The following is a 22,920-nucleotide window of genomic DNA, read 5'->3' as shown; positions in this document are numbered from 1 at the left end:
GTAACACCAGGAGCTACTCAGGAGAGTTTTCTTTCTCAGGAGAGTTGTGATGTTCTGTTAGCTCTCACTGATATGAACGGCAGCAACAGTAATCCTGTAATGCTTCTGGAATGCTTTACAACGTACAAATCACATTTATATACATTGTTTGGTTTGATTCTTTCAACCATGGAAATTGTTCTTATGAAATAGTATGCTTAGCACACAGACTTGATCTGCATTGTTACAAAAGTATAGCTGTAATGGTACTAGTTTGCGAGGTCTCTGTTATAAATCGTCTGCCATGCCCCGACATGAAGGGTGATACAGGGACCTTGGAGAACAGGGAATTGAAACCCTAATATAGTTTGAGAAATTTTTGTGTTTGCTCCACTTCAATACTGAATATCCACAAATAAAATGAAGTGTGTACTTTTCTGCTTATTTATGGAACATATAAAACTATCATCAATGATAAGCCATTTTTGAGAACTTAACTACCAGGCCAGACACACAGCAAATACAAAAATGCTGTTCTAAGTTTAACTTAGAGAATTGGACTTGGGTTCAAGAAGTATAAGAAATGAAATAAATGACATACATCAGTTCCACTGTTAAGCTTTATTGAGCTTCAGAAATACCTGAAAAGAGGTAGAGGTATCTGAATCAGGATGGCCTTTTAGGGTCACCTCCTTTTCCTTATCTCAGGGCACTAGCATCTCCTGCTTCCGTGACCTAGAAAGCTCTTCCCCTAGATATCAGCATGCCTTGCTCTCACACTTCTTTCAGGTTTTTGCTCAGGGAAAGTGAGGACTTCTCTGATCATATATTTGAAATTGCCGTGCTTTCCAAGGCCATAACACCTTCCCAGGACTAGCCTGGAAGTGGAGGGTGCTTTTTTTCACTTATTGGCCCAAAGGAACATACATTTTTCTGATCTATACATGGGTGACTTATGAGCTGGCTGGGATCCTAGACTTTCCCTAGTTTATTATTCTCTATGGCATGTATTACCACCTGACAAACTATGTTTTTTTAATTGTCTGATTCCCCTATGATCCCTTCACGTGTACACAGGCTCCATAAAGGTAGGGATTTTCTTCATGTGTTTACAGTGCTTAAGAAGAGCCCCAGCAGTGGCTAAGATGAACCCCCAATGACTCTCATTTCCTGGTATTCATGCCTTTCTTTTTCTTTCTCTTTTATTTTTTTGGCCACACTGTGTGGCTTGTGGGATCTTCCCTGACCAGGGATATAACCCGGGCCCCTGAAGTGAAAGCCCGAATCCTAACCGGTAGGCCACCAGGGAAGTCCCCCATGCCTTTCTTTTATCTTCATCTCACATCAAATCAGGGCAGCTCAGTATGGCCAAAAGAATATGGTGGAAGTGGTGGTGTATAACTTCCTCAGTCAGGTAAGAAAAGGCATTGCAGCTTCCAACTTTCTCTCACGGGTTCTTCATTCTGGAGGAAGCCAGCTGCCATGTCGTGAGGACATTGAAGCGGCCCCGTGGAGTACACGGACAGGAACCAAACTGTGTGCACCAACTTGTTAGCTAAGTGACCAAACCATTTTGAAAGGGGATCTTTTAACACCTAGCCTTTGAGTCTTTCAGCAGAGGACTCAAATATCATGTAGCAGAGACAAGCCTTTCCCTTTCCCATAGTGTCCTGTCTGAATTCTTGACCCACAGAAACCATGAGAGATAATAAGTGATTATTATTGCTTTAAGGTCATGCATTTTGGGGTTACTTGTTATGTAGCAAAAGATGACTAATATAGTGCCTGGCCCGTAGTAAGTTCCTAATCAATGTTTATTGAATGAAGAGGTAAATTAAGCAGATTTTTTCCTAGGTTACTTAGTGATCATAATACAATGCCTCACAAAACTCTATAAAAAGCCTCTGCTCCAATAGCAACATTGGTTTGGAGTCTCAAGGAGTAGGCTTGAACCTTGGATCTGTCATTTATTTGTCATTTAACCTTGTATAATTCACTTACAGTCTTTGCGTTCTTAGTTTTCCTAATCTGTAAACTAGAAATAACGATGACAATTGTAATTACACCACTAACAGTACCAGCAACCTGAAAGTGCCCTGATGACTTTATAAATCCCTGGATCAGAGCTCTCCTGAAACCCATGCTTTAACTGGAATTGTCCATTCTGTAAACCGATAAATCTTTTTTATTATTTGTCAGTTTCAGTTGTTGGTGTTACCTATAACCAAAAGCAATCTTTATACAAAACATTAACACTAACATATATGACACAATAACAAACAAAACAAGATGACATGTAATCAGTAAGATGCTGCATGGTAGACTTAAGTATAGCAGCTAAGAAGAAAAAGATATCAGACCACCTTATCAACAATTTCTGTGGGCTGATGGCAAGGACATCCTAATTCATCTGCCTAGGAAAGTCAGGGAGGCCCAAGGGGTTCTGTTTTCACAGAAGTTTTGGTTTCTGTAGGTATATCTTAGAAGCCTTGGCTTCTGATTTCTTCTCTGTGGTTGCCTTTGATAGGTAGTTGCTGGCTTAGTAGCATCAAATTCATGTTTAAATGCCTTCAGGGACCAAGGAGCTATTTGTGTTTCAGAGAAGATACTCCAAGTGGTCAGATTATGTTGTACACAGACATCAAGAAAACAAGCAGCCGGGCTTCTGTGCCTGCTGCCTCCCCTATAGGTCCTCAGAGAGTACAAGAGGGTCTTCCAGGCCCCTTGCACAATATCATCACCTTGTTAGAATGTTCTTCACTTTGCTCCGAGAGGAGAGGACACTGTCCTGAGCATGTTGTGAAACACTAATAAAAAACTCTTCTTACAGGATGGGGAGTTTTTATTTTTAAGATCAGAGGAGACAGGAATTTCTGATGGGCCTGAACAGACAGAGTGAAATATAGTCTCTGTGTAATTTTGCCTCTTGAGGCCTAGAGAGATGGTGGCTTGAAGCAGTGGTCTGGATAATGTGGAAAGCTCTCAAATGTGTTTTATTAGCATTGGTCACTTTACTTCCTATATATTAGAATGACCTTGAGGGGCATTTTAATTAAGCTGCTATTTGTTTTCTAAGCGCAAATAATAATCTCTTGGTTTTATCCTCTGCCGCTCAGATAAATTGGTCAATAATTGATTTTTTAGCACAATAATCCAGATGACTTTCTCAATATCCTGCATTTCTTCATGGAAATTTGCTTTGTTTTCTCAAAATATTCTGCAGAATTTATATTTATTTATTTTTATAGTTATGAGATGGGACCGAAATAGCTTCTGTGGGAAAACTTAAAGTCCTTTCTTTAGGTCAAAATTATAAATTTGTTTACAAACATTAAATCAATGCTTTTAATTTTCATTCTTAAATCGTGTACTTTGTAGCCCTCAGCCTTCAGGGCCAAGTCTTGATGTTTATCAACCCAAGGAAAGAAAGTATGAGAACACCCTAGGATATATTGGCCTTTGATAAGGTTTAAATCTCAATGCTGACTTTTAGAAATACAATAGTTGTGAAAATCAGGCTTTAAGAAAATGAGGATTTTTTTTCTAAATCATTGTATCTCCTTCTTTAGTATATCAAGAACCATGCTCAAAGGATTCAGGATCCAAAGTTTCTTCCACAATGCAATGACAGCTCTTCCACCTATGGAGGGCGGTCAACAAGCTTGCTGACCTAGGGAGACAAAGAAAAAGTTAAAGAGGAAGTAAGAAGTCTAAAACTGGACCCTTTTAGTCAGGAAGCCTGGAAGTCTTGAGGGATTATGAGAAGAGATATAGGTTGATTGAGGGGTTAGATGCCACGTTCTCATCCCTAGTCACACACTTGTTTCAGAGTTGAACGTTGGTAGAGCCACGGAGAGGGGAGGGGACTTGGTAACAAGATATGCCTGAGGAAGTCTGAAGACGCTGAGAGCAGTGGCTCAGCATCAGGGAGAATGTAGACCCCCTGGAGAACCCCAGCCCTCAGCTTAGGTCCATGTCCATTCTGGCCCCCAAAAGATGGCAAGAAGGTGGCTATAGAAAGCTGCTGGTTCTTCATGGTCTCTGTATGAAGTGTGAGAGAGTGGCAGTGTGCCTGGAGAGAGGACACAGAGTTTCAGAGCATACATTGGACTAACATAGCCAGAGGCTGTGGTATTTGAGGACATCAAGATTGGAGGCAAATGACTAGGATCACATTCTCCAGTGGTGGACGCCAGAAACCTGAATACACCCAGACAAGACCAATTTAGTGGAGCCACTCTGCTATGAAGATCAGGGAGGGTCTAGAGGACAATGAGTTCGTCTTAGGACTGCCTCTCCTCTCATGAGGTCATATAAGCTGCATTCCTACCCCTGGTGTACACTGGTCTAGCCATACTGGTTATTTATGGCTAAATTCTCTTCTAATTGATTCTGGATGCTAAGTATTAGTATATTGAGTTAGTATTTTGAATTAGTATTGCTCCTATACATATCCCATATTTTCAGAGGGAAATCCAGATTAGAAATGACCATATTAGGGGGAAATTCAAAATTCTCAAAGATAGAGACTTTTATCCAAAGAGACTGAGGATTTACCTAAAGAGACTGCTAAATATTTGGATCAGACTAAGCATATCCGGTTGGACTAAAATTAAGTTGTCCTTCCCTTTGCCACTAAGTTATGTAGAAAACCCATAAGGGGGACCAGATCAATTAATTGCATATAAACAAACTGTATTATTTCTGTATGAAATTCAGTGAATTACAACTTTGTGACAGTTTCTAGTGTACAGGTGATTGGAAAGATCTGGGGACTTCATTACTACTTAAATCCATTAGCTTAATTCCACATGGGCAGGGATTTTTGTTGTTGTTGTCCATTGCAGTGCTCTGAATAAGTGTCTGGCATATTGAAGGTCTGAGTAGGTATTTGTTGAAGGAATTACAACTGTAACACGAGGCAAGCTTGCAAAGTGCCCTCTAAGAATCCCAATACAATTTCAACAAAAACAGAGTGTCCCTGGTGTCATCCATCAGAATCCTTTGTTTTCAGCTCCCTCTAGGAATATTATGTTCCATGTTAGGCACCAAAATTTAAGAGGGGCACTTATCAATCAACTAAAGAGGATCCGGAAGAGAACAGGCAGGATAAGAGAATTCTGAAAATCACCCCAAAAAGAAACAGTTGACACTACCTGAGGAAAAAAGTGATTAATGAGAGAGAATCCTATTTTCAAATGTTAGAAAGAGTGTAATTGTAAATGTATAATTGCATGTTCATAATTAGACTTAATGGGAAGAAATTATGAATAGACAGATATTGACTCAATATAACAAAGAAGCTCTGACTTTAACTTTCCAATAATGGAATGAATTGCTTTGTGAACCACAATGTGAGATTTAATTATGTATTATCTGATATTTCCTTTTCAATATTCATTGGTATTTGCCTCCCTCCCTCTCAACTTATTGTTTATCCTTGAAAGCAGAATATGTAAAATTTGGAATGGTAAGGTTAGATTAAAAACTTTATTACTGTTAAGAATTATGGAGCCTATTAACTGATCACCCATTATCTTAGTCCCTCGGGTCACAAGGTGGCAAACTCAAATATGAGAACATACCCTTGACTGTTGGGTCTATATCTCACTTGGGTTTTCTGATGTCCATCACAAAGTGAAATTGCAAATTTTGTAAATCAGCTAAGATTTCATGAGGTTGATGAAAACGTTGGAGAACTGCCCAAATCACATACAAAACCATTTACTAATGGCAATTTGTCAGTGTTATTTCTGTTAATAATGGCATAAGAAAAGTTTGAGAGCGTGAGGATTTGATTGGTGTTTTAGAGGGAACTCCAGCCATTGAGTTTGTATGTCATTGGAATATCAAAGGATGAAGAAAGGCCCTTGGCAAATCTGTTGAAGCTCTTGAGTACGTTTGTAAATATGATTCTTTTTATATATTAGTTTGACAAAAACCATTCAAAAGGTAAAGTATATTGCTTCATGTCATTATGAAATTGAATCAGAAGAATTAAATATCTTTCTCCGAAAATAGTAAACATTGTATTTTGTGGTTCTATGAATTATACAAGTAACTGTCAGCCTACAAGTTAAATATTAGATGAAAATATGTTCCCTATAATTTTTGCTTTTCTTTTTCAAGATGAATTAAGAGAACCCCACCTCCACCCCCCAACTGTGAAATTCAGTCTTAATTTTAGGTAGTGTGAATTTTCGTTACCTTTTCCAGGACTAATTATCCTCCAATAAAGTAAAACTCTATGTCTCTGTTTCCTCTACCGGGAATGCTTTTCTTTCTCTTAAGTTTGTCAAAAAGGACCAAAACATATCAATCAATAATTGCTATACTTGAGTCACGCATGTGGACATAAAAGGAACAGTATCTCATTCTCAACCAAGCATAGTGCTAAGGACGTTGTAAATAATCAATAATTCTTTATTCATTCATTATTCATTTATTCGTTCATACTGAGCACTGAGGGCAGGAGAATGATTTAGCTCCTTACTTTATGGAATCTACAATTCTGTGCTTATGCTGCGTTACCAAGTTATCGTTATTAATACGTTCAGTGCAGAAATACATTTTTATCACAAATGTAATTTGTGCTCATTGTAGATGACTTCAGAAAATAAGAAAGAGATAAAGAAGAAATCAGATGTAATCTTAGCATTAGGAGATAAAAGCTGATGATATTTGGGAATTGATGCATGCGTACAGAGTTCTCTTCCTACGTGTGCATTTAGTACACATATTTATACATTATATAGATAGAGACAAATTATGTAAATATATACATATATTTGTACATTATATAAGTATAGATATTTTAAAAGAATATTTATGCTACATATACTATTTTATAAATTACTTATCTCATAGATATTTTAAAATCAGTATATATCTACCTAGTCATAATGACTGAAGGGTGTTTCATCACATGGATATGACATAATTTGTTTATCACATTTTTTACTGTCAGTCACTTAGATTGCTTCCATGTTTTTTACTATTGTGAACAATATAATCATCTATATATACATTTTTATTCATTTATCCATCCATTATTTCAGGACAAATACTTTACACTATGTTAAGCTTGAAATGTTATCTTCTTGAAGATTTAAAATTAAGAATATTAACAAAAATCTTAAACATTAAAAAAAGTTAATCTACCATATTAGAAGTCAAGATAGTCGTTGTCATTGGGGGTCAGGTGAGTGTTTGGATTGAAAAGTGACATAAAGGGAGTTTCAAGTGTACCTGAACGACTCTGTGGTTTGACCTGGGGGTTGGTTACAGGGGTGTGTTCACTTTGTAAAAATTGGACAAGCCGTATACTTATGACTTGTCACTTTCTACTTTCTTGTATTTGTGTTACACATCAATGAAATAAGTTAAAATACTATGTTACAATTTGCATCAGTGTCTATATGCTTATGTAAATTCTAAGAATTGAATACTATTATCATTTTTAGTTTTTTAAAATTCATGTTGCTAATTATTCTGCAGAAAGTTTGCACCGGTTTTGACTCCCACAGAAAATACATAAAGTGTAATTTCTTTATGTTCAAATTAACATTTACTATCACAATTTTTCTAATTTGTAATGATTTGTACATTTAAAAATTGAGTATTTTTCTCTCTTGGAAAATTTCAAACTTACAGAAAAGCTGAAAAAATAATATCATGGTCATCCATAAATCCCTCATTAGATTTGCCAACTTTTAATTTTTTGGCACATTTGCTTTCTCTCTCTGTCTCTATTTACATACACACACACACTCACATATCTATACACGTATATATGTATACATATATATACACATTTACTTTTGTATTTCTGAATTATTTGAAAAGAAGCTTTAGGCATCATGACAGTTTACCCCTTAAGAATAAGAATATTATTCTATATAACCACAATACTTTTACCATACCTTAAGAAATTAACAATAACTCTATATTATCAAGTAATATCTAGTCCATATTCATATTTCCACAACTGTACCAATATAGTCTTTTCTAACTGATTTTTTAAAATACAAGATTAAATAAAGTTTACTCAGTCATTGCATTTAGCTGTTTTGTCTCTTTAGTCTCTTTTTACCTAAAATAATCCCCTACCACCATCACCCTACCCTGCTTTCTTTCATGATGTTGAAATTTTTCAAGTCTAAGCCACTTGATAACCTTCTGTTTGTTTTCAAATGTGTATGACCATGCTTGATTTTGCAGGCTCTTATTACAGAATTTTATAGGTTTTCAGAAGCACATGTATCAGCAACTGTAACAGATTTTCATTTGTGGCTATTGGTTAATCAGAGCAAGACATTGGATCTCCAGTTGAGCACCAGATGTTTTTACTGAGGGGAAAAAAAAGAAAAGTTAAGAGCTTTTAAATCTTACATTATTACTTTGATTGTATAAGAAATAATAGTGATATTTCATTCTCTGAAATGTATTGTGAGGGTTTTCCTTCATATTGATACACTATGTTATTCAATGAATTAGTTAGTATAGAACCAGTTTAAAAGACCTGAGAGTGCAGTGACAGCCAAGAAGGATATTTTGAAGTTTAAAATGGTCCCTATATAAATAGAACGGATCAGCATAACTTTGGGATAAAATTAGCTGACAGTTTGTGGGCTCTCTAGCATGTGCCTGTTAGCTTGGTGCCGCTCTCCTGATAAATCACAATACAGCTTCCAGAGAGAGAGGAAGGATGGACAGCACGGCTGCCCCTGTCACTAAATCTGCAGCTGCCAAGTTAGTTAAGAGAAATTTCCTTGACGCTGTAAAGTCAAATGACTTCGGAAAATTGAAGGCCATTTTAATCCAAAGGCAAATAGATGTGGACACAGTTTTTGAAGTTGAAGATGAGAATATGGTTTTGGCATCTTATAAACAAGGTAAAAATTATAGGTGTATTTGTAAAATCGATAGAAAATGGATTTGTTTTTTTAATGCACAGCATTAGTCACCCAATCTAAACCGGTAGCTCTTACTATTTCTTTAAATATATACTTAAAAAATATTTCTAATGTAATCATTTCTTTCTTTTTAAACTAGACAAAATCATGAGCTGGTATATATATAAATATATTTTTTCTTCTCTTTACTTTCCTTGTCTTTTCTTTCTGTATCCTGTGCCTAGAATTTGAAATCCTGGATAATCATATTTAGTAATGCAATTTTCCTCTATTTCTAACTTTATTTCTTCTTGTAAGTACATAGAATAAAGAAACCGTCTCTAGATTATGGCTAAACAGATTGCTGAGATCTAATCCAGACAGTATGACTGGCTTGGGAACAGGCTGCCAGCCCTCTGTTAACAGGGCTACTTAAAGATATATCATCTCTACATCCACCTGGAGGAAGAAGAGGATTTTTGCCCCTATTTGAAGGGTTAATAAATGGGTAAGGCTGTACCGTGATACACCTTTATGATCCTTGTCATTTTAATGAGTTTTCAGTTCAGGCAGAAAAGCTGAAACCAGAAAAGCCAAAAAGTTAACTTTTTTCCATGACTACAGTGATAGATCAAAATTGTAGATCTACCTAACATGGAGTATCTGCCTTATGAAGAACTAAGGATAGCAAAAATTAGAACTGAATTTTTTTTTTATCACGGGATTTTCTGGAACCCATGCTTAATAAGTCAGAAATAAATTAGAAGTGAGCAGATTCTGATTTCCCAAATCAGCTAGTTAATGGGAAATTTGAGTAGCGAGGCCATCTGGTAAGCGGACTGCAAACAAACACCATGTTCAACATCACTTCTGTTTAAACAAAATAGGTGATAAGGTCTTGTGTACAGCATTGAGAAAGAGAGATCTATTCTTATGTTTAAAATACTTTCCATTTGTATATAAATCATCAGCACCATCAATTTTCAGAAATGAATACTTAATGGTATATATTTCTACATTAATTTACTATCAGTTCTGAAGGAAGGATGGAATAGTTGAGGCCAGTTACTGTGTTTATGATTTTTACTTGAGGGTTTTATTATAAATTGGCATTGCTATCTTGATTGGAAAATAAAGAAGAGGTCTGTTTTTTAAAAAGTGGTTGATGGAGATTCTGTTAAGAAGAAAGAATGTATACTATATGATCAGATTACTTTCATCTTATGGATTTGTTCAGTGAAAGACTGCCTGAATGCTTAATACATTTTTAAGGTATTTTTTAAAACTTATATTCGTGCCTAGCTTAAAATACTTATGTCCAAGTCAGCAGGTAATTTATTTGACCCTGAGCTGTGAAGACTGCCTTTTCTCATCTGAGCATGCCAAATTGCGTAGATCATGCGAAGGTTCAGAGGTTGTGAGAAAGGAAGTTTTAGTGGCAGTTTCTGGAGAAGAAGGATGCTGTTTCTCTTGCTTCCAATGGTGCTATCGTCCCTGAACGAGAAAAAAATGCATTTTAAAATCTTTCTGTCAATATGAGCCGACTCCCTATGGTCTTCATAGAGCTAAATTTTCATTCATGCAAATGGGTGTTTTCATAGGACTGTGGGATGGGACTTTCAATTAGGGAGAAAGCAAATTACACTCTCTGGATTTGGGGGGAAAAAAAAGAGAACAGTAACATTCTTATGCATGCCAGGTGGATGAATGCAAGAAATGTTAGGATTTGTGGCCATATCTTCGGGGTTTATGCAGGAAATCATGTGTGTGTGTGTGTGTGTGTGTGTGCGCGCACGTACACGTGTGCGTATAGAAAGAGATACACTTACTCTCTGTTTAATATGAATATGGGTATAATAATCTGTCTCTTCAATCTTAATCCCAGACTGAAGCCTCATTTTCTTCAGTTTCTTCAGATATTTTCACATGGCTTCCAGCCTAATTATCAAACTTTTTATTTTAGTCAGGAATGGAAGTGATGCATAGAATCTTAGTTGCTAGCCAAGCAAAGTAGACCTAAGTGGTTATATCAGTTTCTAAGTCACAGAGGAATTCCCAGGGACTAGTGTAGAGCTGAGCAGGCTACACTGGTCATTTGTAGTTAGAATTAGTTCCTTTCTGAATAATTCTAAGGAATGAGACGCTTTGTGGCCTTGAAGGGTATGTGACTAGATTAAACTTTGTGAGACTTTATTAAATCACAGCAGACTTTTTGGATGTTGAATGCTGTAGATTTGCTATGCATTAGTTTTTGATTTTTTTAAGCACTTTTCAAAATCTCTACAACAGAAAAGTGCACAATTCATAAGTGTGAAGCTTGGTTAATTTTCACAAAATAAACAAACATATGCAACCAGCATCCAGAAGAAGAAATAGAACATTACCTATTTACTTTTTTTTTTTTAATTTTTATTTATTTATGTCTGTGTTGGGTTTTCGTTTCTGTGCAAGGGCTTTCTCTAGTTGTGGCAAGCGGGGGCCACTCTTCATCGCACGTGCAGGCTCAGTAATTGTGGCTCAAGGGCCCAGTTGCTCCGCAGCATGTGGGGTCTTCCCAGACCAGGGCTCGAACCCATGTCCCCTGCTTTGGCAGGCAGATTCTCAACCACTGCGCCACCAAGGAAGCCCTACCTATTTACTTTTAAAGTGTGGGAATCTTCAGGTTTTAGTAATTTGGGGCCTACTAAGCAAGACAATGTGTAAAATCTAGAACATACTATGGTACCTTTAAATTTGCTTGTGTAATTAGTAATGTAATCTGTATTCATCATTTGATTGTCCTGTGGAAGATCAACAGTGGTACATTTAATCCCAAATAATTTTTGTTTCTTTTAGGACATAGGATTTTTAAAAGTGACCACATTTTCTCCCCTAATTATGGTATGTTTAAGCCAGTATGAATGCAAGTTTATACTTTTTGTAAAGGCAACTCAGAAGTCTGTTGGTGAAGAAATCAGCTTGGAATCTAAACCTTGCACCTCCCAATCCACAATCTAAATGGTATACTAATAATCAAAAGTTGACCTCCTAAGCAAATATAAAATATGGACTTTGTGAGGAAGGTAGAACAAAGTGTCTGGAAATTCACTTCTGCTTCCCCATCTCATTGAGTAACTTCTCTCACCTGTGAGACAGAGAACAGATTTAGAAGCCAGCATCCAGGTTCAGATGGTGAGCCCTGCCTAGCCCCAGCACCTAATAATGATTCTTAAAGTTTGAGACATCTCATTCTATTTTTTCAAGTTATTTTAAACTTCATAATCAAATCTTCAGATAAAATTATGTTTTATCAATTAAAAATATTTCTCTCACACTTTGTAAAGCAAACATTAAAAACATTCTGGTTGGGACTTCCCTGGTGGTCCAGTGGTTAAGAATCCACCTTCCAATGCAGGCGACGCAGGTATGGTCCCTGGTGGGGGAACTAAGATCCCACATGCCGTGGGGAACGAAACCAGCGCACTATAGAGCCCTCGAGCCACAACTAGAGAGAAGCCCATGTGCTGCAACTAAGACCCGACGCAGCCAAATAATAATAAAATAAAATTTTTAAGAAAAGCCATTCTTTAAAAAAAAGAAGCATTCTGGTTGGCATTTGCATTATCTCCTAGAGAATGGCAGATACATGGGTCTGAAAAGTAAAAACAAGTAAGCAAAATTACATCTACCAGCTGACCACTTTAAAATGGGAATGAAGTGAAGAAAAGTTAAATACACGAACAACTTTTAACTGCCAAATGCAATTAGCAGTTGAATAGTCAAGGGATGTCAATGATATAAAGTTTGTTATGAGCCAAGCGCACAGTATTTATAGTGAAAGTGGGTCTCTAAGAAAACGCAAAGCTATTCATATTGGTTCTCGCTAGGCCATCTCCATACAGGAAACGTGAATATCCATGAAGCTGTTTCCAAAGGTTTTTCAACCACACATTTGATTCTCCTTCAGATGCATGAGCCTTGGCTCATTAATGTTACAGGCAGAATATCATACTTCTCTCTTTGGTATGGAATTCCCTAGTCAGCAAGGTTAATCAGAGTCCTTTTATTAATCAGCTTAATGCACTTTAAGTACTTCGTTTATGGCCCAAAGCCGCAGGTTCCTTGGTTGATAGTCATATTTTTAATTAAAATAACCAACGAATGATTTCACTGGAAAACTTTCTGGCAGGTACTCTATCTACTTTACTAAGTAGCAACTGCCTTCCAAATATCTTGAAAGCTCTTATTTTCACTCTCTTAATGAGTCATCTTCTTATCACCTGATTTTCCTCTTTGCCAGAAATTCACTCTCCTACTTTCCTATTGCCATCCCAGTGTTCTTTTCCTTTCCTAGATGTTCAGATTTTTTTCTTTTAAATTTTACATTTCAAGCTTATGTTTTTTTTCTCTCCTGGGGAAACTCTGAGATTTATCTTGAAAATATTAGCTATTAAAAAATAGGTAAGAATTGTGCTCCAGCCTGTAATCCTTCAGGACTGTGTAAATACGTGGACACAGCAGAGCAAATGTCTGCTTATCCAGCCACGAGCAGTGTGTGTAACCTTTGGCTGTAATAACAGAGGCTTCTTGTGTGGGGGGTTCTTTGGACTCAGATAACATTACAGCTGATAACTGTGGCAGAGCCGAGCTTAGCTGAAGATTTACCAGAGATGTGTATATCCCCCCAAACACTGGAGCAGAATCAACCCTTCTTCCAAAAGGTGGCCCAAACACTTCGCTCCTTACTGTATTTCCTGAGCCGGGGGTTTTCTACTCAGTGACTCAGGCATATCTCTGGATTCAGATTTAAATTAAACACACACACACACACACATACACACACACACACACACACACACACACACACACACACAAAGGATTGGTCTATGTATTTTTGTAGGGGCATAACTCCTAAATTCCTTTAGAACTTTGCCGAGAATTGATACTGGTTTGGAGGTGGACTGCGTGTAGCTTTCAGATTTGGGGGAGACTAGGTATACAAACATGGGCACTTCCTGCTACTTAATCTCTACAAGATATTTATCCTCATTTGTAAAGTGGAGGCTTTGTCAAGACCCCCTCTAGATCTCCTGCATGCTGATAATCTTCAGTGTTTCGAAGGGGAAATTATATAAACAGATTAAGTGTCATGGTCTGGGGAAGGTAAAAAGTAATGGTAGATGCTATAAATCCACATGGGTGTGGCCTATATTTGAGAGTTCTCTCTGGGATGTTTTCCTAGGAGAATCTGTATTTTCTTCTCAGTTAAGCTCATTGCTCAAGCAGAGCTCAAGCAGAAGGCATCACTGCCCACAGACTGCAGACCCAGGGTGAGAACCAAGTAGTTTACATTAGGGGAAGCAGTGCCTTCCTCACCTCTGGCCCCATCAGGGGCTTTGTTCCTGGGTTTTACTCCCTCCTCACAGTCCTTTGTGCAATCTGAGCACACAGTCAAAGGGCATCCTGGTCTCTGCAGAAGTGAGCAGAGGGGGGCCCTTTGAAAGACAAATGCGAAGAATAAATCACATTTTGAGTTCTGAAGCCCTGGGACAATATTGCTGTGGAAAGAAGGGAGAGTGTACAAAATGAATCTGCCTGATTAGTTAACTGTATTTCTGTCATGCTGTGACCATTGGGGGTTACATTTTGCAGGACAAATTTTGATCTCTTGACATACCAGCCTCGACACAAATGTGTTAATGGGTGCTGCATCACTGTGGTTTTTTGGCAATGGCATTACCTCAGGTTTGGTCCTCAGTGAGGGTAGGTGTGGTGGAAACGACACTCCTGCTTGTTTCCACACTTGGTACACAGTGACCTGTGACCGTATCGTCATTTAAAGGTTGTGACTGGGGCTTTCCTGGTGGCGCAGTGGTTGAGAGTCTGCCTGCCGATGCAGGGGACTCAGGTTTGTGCCCTGGTCCGGGAAGATCCCACATGCCGCGGAGCGGCTGGGTCCGTGAGCCATGGCCGCTGAGCCTGCGTGTCCGGAGCCTGTGCTCCGCAACAGGAGAGGCCACAATAGTGAGAGACCCGCGTACAGCAAAAAAAAAAAAAAAAAAAAAAGGTGGTGACTCTATGTGTGTGGCCTGTTTGCTGTGGACTGCTTCTGTCTCTTCAGTGGGCTTTCCTGCTTTGCAAGGGCTTGAATTATCCAGAAACTCCTCCCCACTACCCCCCACCAAAGTTCTGCAATGTAGCTTCAAGATACATTGCGACAGACCCTGATCTGTATCCGACTATCTACTCTCTTCCTATCTCTCCACTCAGCTCCCTAGGGGCACCAGCTAAGGGGTCTTGCTGCCACCCACCCATCTACGTTCCTACCACCCACATTCCTTTCTAGGAGAGGTGAGTTGTAGGCACAATTTCATTTATGAGGTTAGCTGAATTCCAGCACCTGGCCATCTCTGAGCCCAATTTACTGGTTAATGATTATGATTATAGGACACGGAGATGAAACTGATTGAGAGGTCAAGGATGACCGATTCATGTAATAAACAGGCAGGATAGATTCTCTAAGTTCTGCTGGGAATTTAGGAGGAAGAAAAAAAAAATCAACAAATGTATCTCCATATCAGAGATGTGACATATAGATGAATTCGGGATCTTCTTTCTTTCTTTATGATTTGTGAAGCAGGCTTGGCGCTAAACCTATTCTACTTCCACAAAGACAAAGACAGATGGAAACCCTGCATTGCAGATATTCTGAGTCCATTAGCTTGGACTGAGGCAGACGACTTATGGCTCTAGCAGGCTGAAAAAGTGGCAGTTTTCTTATCTGGAAAATGAAAGGTTTGGACTGGATAATCTTCCCTCCAGCGCTAACATTCTGTGTTTCTTTGATTTTACATCAAAATGGTGTTTTCTTAATCAGCTCTCTGCTGCTTCCTTTCTGAGATCATTTTTCTTACCACTACAGAAGCAGACTTGAGTTTCCAATCAGTTGTTGCATAGAGCTGCCTAATCTTTGCCGTTAATTGGCAAGCAAAACACACTCCAGTTTTCAGATCTGGAACCAGCTTCTTTGCAAGAGAGTTAGAAGAGGCTGTCTTTGCAAATTGCTTGTAGAGGAAACTTGAGTATTAAGATGACTAAGTATTGGTGTTAAGTGATTCCTTCCTTATCAAAAGCAGGTTGCATACCATATAGCTTAAAAACTATGCTTGGAACACAGATTCAATGTGCACAGCTAAATGGAAATGTATATATGGATATATACAAATGTATTGTGTGTGCATATCTATTTACACACACACACACACACACAGGCACAGGGTTGATCCTCCCCAGTCCAGACTGTCTGTGAAACTATTTGTCCCTACCAGGGAAAATCCATATCACCAAATACCTTTCAGTGTTTGAAATCTGGAATTAGTATCTTAGAACTTAATTCTATTGTATGAATACAGATTCCTACATAAATTCAGATAATCCTAAGAGGGTCACACTTTAAACAATCCTCAGTCTATTAGACCTTAGTGTAAATTAACTTTGGATTTCTTTTTAAAGAACAACTTTGGATAAGGGGAGAGTTGGGAGGACGAGAAAGCAAAATGGCTCTAGAATTCTGAGTGAGATGAAAAGAGACTAAAGTGTGTGTGTGTGTGTGTGTCTGTCTGTCTGTCTTTCTGTCTGTCTAGGTTGGAGGGTGGGCCATAGAAAAACAAAATTCTGGTTGGGAGCATTCATTCCCTCAGGATTAATCAGCATTGTGCATAACCCTATAAATAACCTCTTTTTTAAAAAATATAAATTTATTTATTTTTCGCTGCGTTTGGTCTTCATTGCTGTGCATGGGCTTTCTCTAATTGTGGCGAGCAGGGGCTACTTTTCGTTGGCAGTGCACGGGTTTCTCATTGCAGTGGTTTCTCTTGTTGCGGAGCACGGGCTCTAGACCCGTGGGCTTCAGTAGTTGCGGCTTATGGGCTCTAGAGTGCAGGTTCAGCAGTTGTGGCTCACGGGCTTAGTTGCTCCACAGCATGTGGCATCTTCCTGGACCAGGGCTTGAACCCGTGTCCCCTGCACTGGCAGACACATTCTCAACCACTGCACCACCAGGGTAGCCCTAAATGGCCTTTTTAAACTAAATTATTTTTCCTCCTGGCCAGGAGCACAACAGTTTATTTTAATTTTATTTATTTTTATAAATAGTAATACACGCACAAGGTACTAAATTTAAAAGCTCAAGGGGACCATTGAAGGATAAGTAAATCTATGTTCTTGTCCCCCAGTCCCCACCAGTGCAACCAGTTTCTTGTGTTAGGTGTTTATAAATATTTTCTTACCTGTTAGCCTTTATGCACACTCTTTGGCTCCCTGCTTCTCTCATTCAATAATATATCTTGAGATTTTTTCCATACCAGTATACACAGAACCGCCCCCTTCTTTGTAATGGCTGTATAGTGTTCCACTGTACGGATGTACATACTTTATTTAAACAGTCTCCTGTTGATGAAGATTGAGGTTGTTTCCAATCACTAACCATTAAGAACAATGCTGTAGTGTAGTGCATGTTGTTGTCCTGGGCCAGGTTACCAGGATTTATAACTCCCAGGAACTTCATACTCTTCATAAAGAGTTCAATGCAAGTAGTGTTCCTGGGAGTTGTGTAATACAGTGGCCCTTATATGGCATTTCACACATGAGTGAGTGTACTTGTAGGATAAATACCCAGGAGTGGTGCATAGGTAGTTCTTTTCACTTAATTGAGAGACTTTTAATACCTAATCACCAGGCCCACCTTTAACGTGGTCATCATCCTCTGAGTGCCCTCCAGATGCTCATTTTTGTTGCCCAGAAGTATTCACAATATTTTAGATTTTTCTGACCTCATCTAATCAGTGAAGAATACAACTTGTACTTCTCTTGTTCTGGGTGCTGTACCCTATTAATGTAGCTAAAGATTGTATCAGCATTTGGGCGGCTTCATCTTACTGTTGGCTCATTTCTAGATTATTGTCAACTCAAATACTTAGGTTTTTCCTCAAATAAATTACCATTAAATCATAATCTGCTGGGACTTCCCCGGTGGTTCAGTGGTTAAGACTCCGCACTTCCAATGCAGGGGACGTGTGTTCAATACCTGGTTGGGGAACGAAGATCCCATATCCCATGCGGTGCAGCCAAAATATTAAATAAATAAATAAAGACGATCTTTCCCAAAAAAATCTAAGAAAAATAAAGAAACTCATAATCTGCTTACTTTGTACTCGCATAGTGGAATTTTTACAACCTATTGTAAAAACAAACTTCTGATTTATCCATATTAAAATTTATATTGTTGCTTCCACCCTAGAGTCTCTTCTAAGCTGTTGAGCTATATCTACATCTTCATCTTGCCATTAAATATTTCATCTTTCTGTACCTATTTTCCATTCTCCACTCATAGTGAGCTTAATGCCGTGGCTCTGGGTATTGACATTGAAAAAAAGATTTATAAAGTTATCTTTTTTATAGCTTGTCAAAATGGCAATCATTGGACACTTGGGAAAAAGGGACTAGTTCAGTGTTTAGAAGTCAGAGGTAAGAGGGAAAAAGGAAAGAGAGAGAGAGGGTGAGAGGGAGGGAGGGTGGGAGGAGAGAGAGAGAGAGATTTCCAACAGCTAATGGGAAATTTTTATTTAAGATCTCAGTTCTAGGAACAACTATGCTTCTCCTGACCAATTAATTTGTGTATAGCTTGTGGGCATAGTTAATTGTGCAACACATCATGTTTTCCTGTTTATTTTGGCTGCTGGGAAGTTCAAAGGCAAATTTACAGTGTGGTTCTAGCATATATACAACACAGTTTATATTTTGGGTACCTATCTGACCCTGGACCTCTTTTTATTTTCCTTCCTTATTTTGCCTTCCTTATTTTTTCCTTTGCCCTTATTTTCTAGATCATTAAAATAAAAATCTTGTGTAAAATTTGCAAGCTGCTATAAATTCTTCTTAATTCTTCTTCGGAAAGAGGTGTTGTATAAACTGATAGACAAGCAAATAAAATCTTGGTGTGACAAATTTTCTAAAGACATCAAATACATTCATACCTTAGCTTGACAATAGCAACAACTAGAGGGAAAAAGAGCTGTGATGGAATGAAAATTATAAGCTTGTAAGTAACAGCTTTGGAATCATTCAAGACAATGATTGGGAGTTAAAAAAAATCTTTAATAAGAATGTCATGTAAATCATCACGTAAAATAACATGCAGTCACATAAATAAAGGTCTCAAACACAAATGCCTTGGACAGCCAGGAAGGTAAAGTAAATGAAGGACCAAGATAATAGGGAGTAGTAGAAAGCCCCTGTCCCATTTAAGTAATCCAAACACACTACTAAGCTAAACATTTGCGGATTCATCAGCCACTAGTTTACAACTTCCAAATCATCCCCCAATTTTATAAATGTGACGAAAGTAAAATACTTTGTAAAAATCCTCACTAATTCTCACAGGGAGAAATCCTAGGCCAAGAAGTTAAACTTTCTCTCCCTTTCTTTTTTCAGGTTATTGGTTGCCTAGTTACAAATTAAAGTCTTCCTGGGCCACGGGCCTGCATCTCTCTGTCTTGTTTGGTCACGTGGAATGTCTTCTGGTGCTACTGGACCACAATGCTACAATCAACTGTAGACCTAATGGGAAAACCCCTCTTCATGTGGCTTGTGAAATGGCCAACTTGGATTGTGTTAAGATTCTCTGTGACCGTGGAGCAAAGCTCAATTGCTACTCCTTAAGTGGACACACAGCTTTACACTTCTGTACAACTCCAAGCTCCATCCTCTGTGCCAAGCAATTGGTTTGGAGAGGTAAGCCTTTCTGGGTGGCTGACATTGTCATCTACTTGCCCAGTCATGGTTTTGAAAATTGGTGACCCTTACTTACCTCTAGCAATGTAGTACATATCTCTATTCATTAAGCCTAATTCAGGGGGCCCTAAAAATATGTAGAGAGATAGTTATGTTGGCCCCAGTCATTCAGTGATGATCACATTGAATTCTTATTACTGTTTTAATTGTAGGAGTCTCGTTAATTAACACATTTATTTAACAAATATTTATTAGCTTCTATGATGTCAGGTAATGTGCTAAGAAAGTAAAAAGAGAAAATAGTTTCTGACTTCTAGGAGCTTATATTCTAGTAGGGGAGATGAATATTGATGAAATAAATTATAAATACATAACTGTAAATTGGGAAAGGAGCAAAATAAGGTGCTATGAAAGAGAACGTCAGGAGTAAACTATTATAAAATGTATAAAACTTCTCTAAAGATACAATATTTAAGCTGAAACTTTATAATGAGAAGGAGCTGGCCATTAAAAACAAGAGCAAAGAAGAAAAGTCTAGGGATAGGGAATAGCATGTGCAAAGTTGCTAGGGGAGCAAAAAACTTGGAATATCCAACACATGGAAGAAGGCCAGTATGGCCAGAGTATCATGGGGGGGGTGGGAGGGATAAGAGGGTAGAGGGTAGTGCTGCCAGATGACATTGGATGTGTCAGATCATATATGGCCTGATGGGTGCCAAGTGTGGGGTTTAGAAATGGAGCCACTGAAAAGTTTAAAGCAAGGCAATGACACGGTTTAATTTTCACTTAAGATCATCAGTATGGGGTCATTCATAACCTGGGTTGGAGAAGGCCAAGAATGGAAGCAGGGAGACCAGCAGGGAAACTCTTGCAATAGTGTAGGTGGGGGGGATGATGATTTGCACTAAGGGGAAAGCTTGGATAGGAAAATTAGAAAATGGGTTTGCAATATGTTTTAGAAGCAGAATTGGTGGGACTTGGAGATGGATTTGATATAGGTGGGGGTGGGGCTGGGTGACAGAAAAGGAAGTTTCAAGAATCATTGCCAGGTTTCTGGTTTTAGAAAATGGCTGGATAGTGATGCCATTTTTTAAGATGGGAAAACTTGGGGAAGAAGCATGTATGTGGGGAAGATCGTTATACCATTTTTTTTAAGTTGGGTTTACAGAGGTATAATTTATATACCGTAAATTCACTGTTTTTGAGTCATAGATAGTCGTGAAACCATTCACCACAATTATCTCAAAAAATCCCCCGATGCCCTTGGTAGTTAATTCCCTCACTCTCCCCCGACCCCTGGCAACTGTTGATCTGTTTTCTGTCCCTTTAGTTTCATCTTTTCAGAATGTCATATTAATTAAATTATACAATATGTAACCTTTTGAGGCTGGTTTCTCCAGTGTAGCATAATGCATTTGAGATTCATCAATGTGACTGCACTCACCAGTAAATCAGACCTTTTTATTGCTGAATAGTATTCCGTGTATAGATGTAACACAGTTTATTCACTCCCTAGTAGAGGGGCATTTGGATTGCTTCTAGTTTTTGACAATTTAGAAAAAAGCTGCTATAAACATTTGCATACACGTTCTTGTATGGACATGTTTCATTTCACTTGGGTAAACACCTAGGAGTGGGAAGATGGGTTGTATGGTAAGTTTATAAGAAACTGCCAAACTGTTTTCCAAAGTGCTTGTACCCTTTTGCATTTCCTCCAGCAGTGTGTAAGAGTTCCTGTTATCCTCCATCCTTGTCAGAACTTCGTAATGTCAGATTTTTAAAAATTGTTTTAGCCATTATAATAAGTATTAATAGCATCTCATTATGCTTTTAATTTGAATTCGTCTAATGACCAAAGACATTGAGTCTGTTTTCATGTATTTGTCTGCCAGCTGTGTGTTCACTTTGGTGAAATATCTGTTCATTTCTTTTGCTGCTTTTTTTTTTTTTTTGCGGTACGCAGGCCTCTCACTGTTGTGGCCTCTCCCGTTGCGGAGCACAGGCTCCGGACGTGCAGGCTCAGCAGCCATGGCTCACGGGCCCAGCCGCTCTGCGGCATGTGGGATCTTCCCGGACCGGGGCACGAACCCGTGTCCCCTGAATCGGCAGGCAGACTCTCAACCACTGTGCCACCAGAGAAGCCCACTTTTTTTTTTTGTTTTTAAATGGTTGTTTGTTTTCTTGTTATTGATCTGTGAGAGTTCTTAATATATTTTGGATACTAGCCCTTTGTCAAATATGTGTTTTGCAAATATTTTAATTCATTCTTTGGATTTTCATTTTTCTAATGGTGTTTTTAAAAGAGCAGGAGTATTTAATTTTGACAAATTCAGTTTATCAATTTTTACCTCTTATGGTTTGCGCTTTCTGTGTTCTAGCTAAGAAATGTTTGATTAACCCAAGTAACAAAGGCTTTCTCCTACATTTTTCTTCTAGAAGTTTTATAATTTCAGGTTTTACTTTTATGTCTTTGATTCATTTTGAGTTATTTTTTGCATATGGTGTGAGGTATGGGTTGAAGTCCATCTTTTTTGTGTATGGATGGCCAATTGTTTCAACATCATTTGTTGAAAAGATTATTCTTTCACCATTGAATTGTTTTGATATTTTTCTCAAAAGTCAATTGGCTGGGACTTCCCTGGTGGTCCAGTGGTTGAGACTTCACCTTCCAAGGGTGCAGGTTCAATCCCTGGTTGGGGAGCTAAGATCCCACATGCCTCACAGCCAAATAACCAAAACATAAAACAGAAGCAGTATTGTAACAAATTCAATAAATACTTTTAAAATGGTCTACGTAAAAAAAATCTTTAAAAAAAAGTCAATTGGCCAAATATGTATGGGTCCATTGATCTATATATCTATTTTTTGCTAATCCTCCACTGACTTGGTTGCTTTATATCAAGTCTCAAAAGCACATAGAGTGAGTCCTTCTAGGTTAGTTTTAATCATGAGAGGTTTCAGACCTCTTTGGGACATCAAAGTGAATAAGTCAAGGATGCACTTGATATAAAAGTATATATTTCAGAAAAGAGCTCTGAACTAAAGCAGTAAGTTTAGGAGCCATTGGCCTATAGATTGTATTTGAAGCCAAGGAAATCAATGAACTCACCTGGATAAACAGTGTAGAGAGATAAAAGAGAACTTAGGACCAAGCTCTGACAAATTCTTATGTTTCGAGGTTAGCAGGATGGAGAGGAGGCAATAAAAGAGAGTGAAATTATTCTATGGTTTTGATTTCTCTTCCTTGTGATAACCACTTTCCTCTATAATTCTTTAT

The 22,920-nt window shown here is 38.1% G+C and overlaps 1 protein-coding gene across 2 annotated transcripts in view; it reads left to right on the top strand.

The window, feature by feature from the left end:
* ASB4 (ankyrin repeat and SOCS box containing 4) overlaps positions 1-22,920 on the top strand; it is an 82,160-nt gene that overhangs the window by 9,781 nt on the left and 49,459 nt on the right. Inside the window, exons 1-2 of one of the 2 annotated variants that reach the window (XM_029233558.1) lie at positions 8,617-8,873; positions 19,344-19,643. In XM_029233558.1, coding sequence (XP_029089391.1) covers positions 8,687-8,873; positions 19,344-19,643 — 487 coding nt within the window. In that variant the 5' untranslated portion in view covers positions 8,617-8,686. Of the gene's footprint in view, positions 1-8,616; positions 8,874-19,343; positions 19,644-22,920 lie in introns of those variants that run through there. The other variant, XM_029233557.1, reaches the window with a different exon arrangement.

The sequence above is a fragment of the Monodon monoceros genome, unplaced genomic scaffold (assembly GCF_005190385.1).
Source record: "Monodon monoceros isolate NGI ecotype Baffin Bay Population unplaced genomic scaffold, NGI_Narwhal_1 Super_Scaffold_2, whole genome shotgun sequence".
Taxonomy (NCBI): Eukaryota; Metazoa; Chordata; class Mammalia; order Artiodactyla; family Monodontidae; genus Monodon; species Monodon monoceros.
This window is presented reverse-complemented; position numbering and strand designations above follow the sequence as displayed.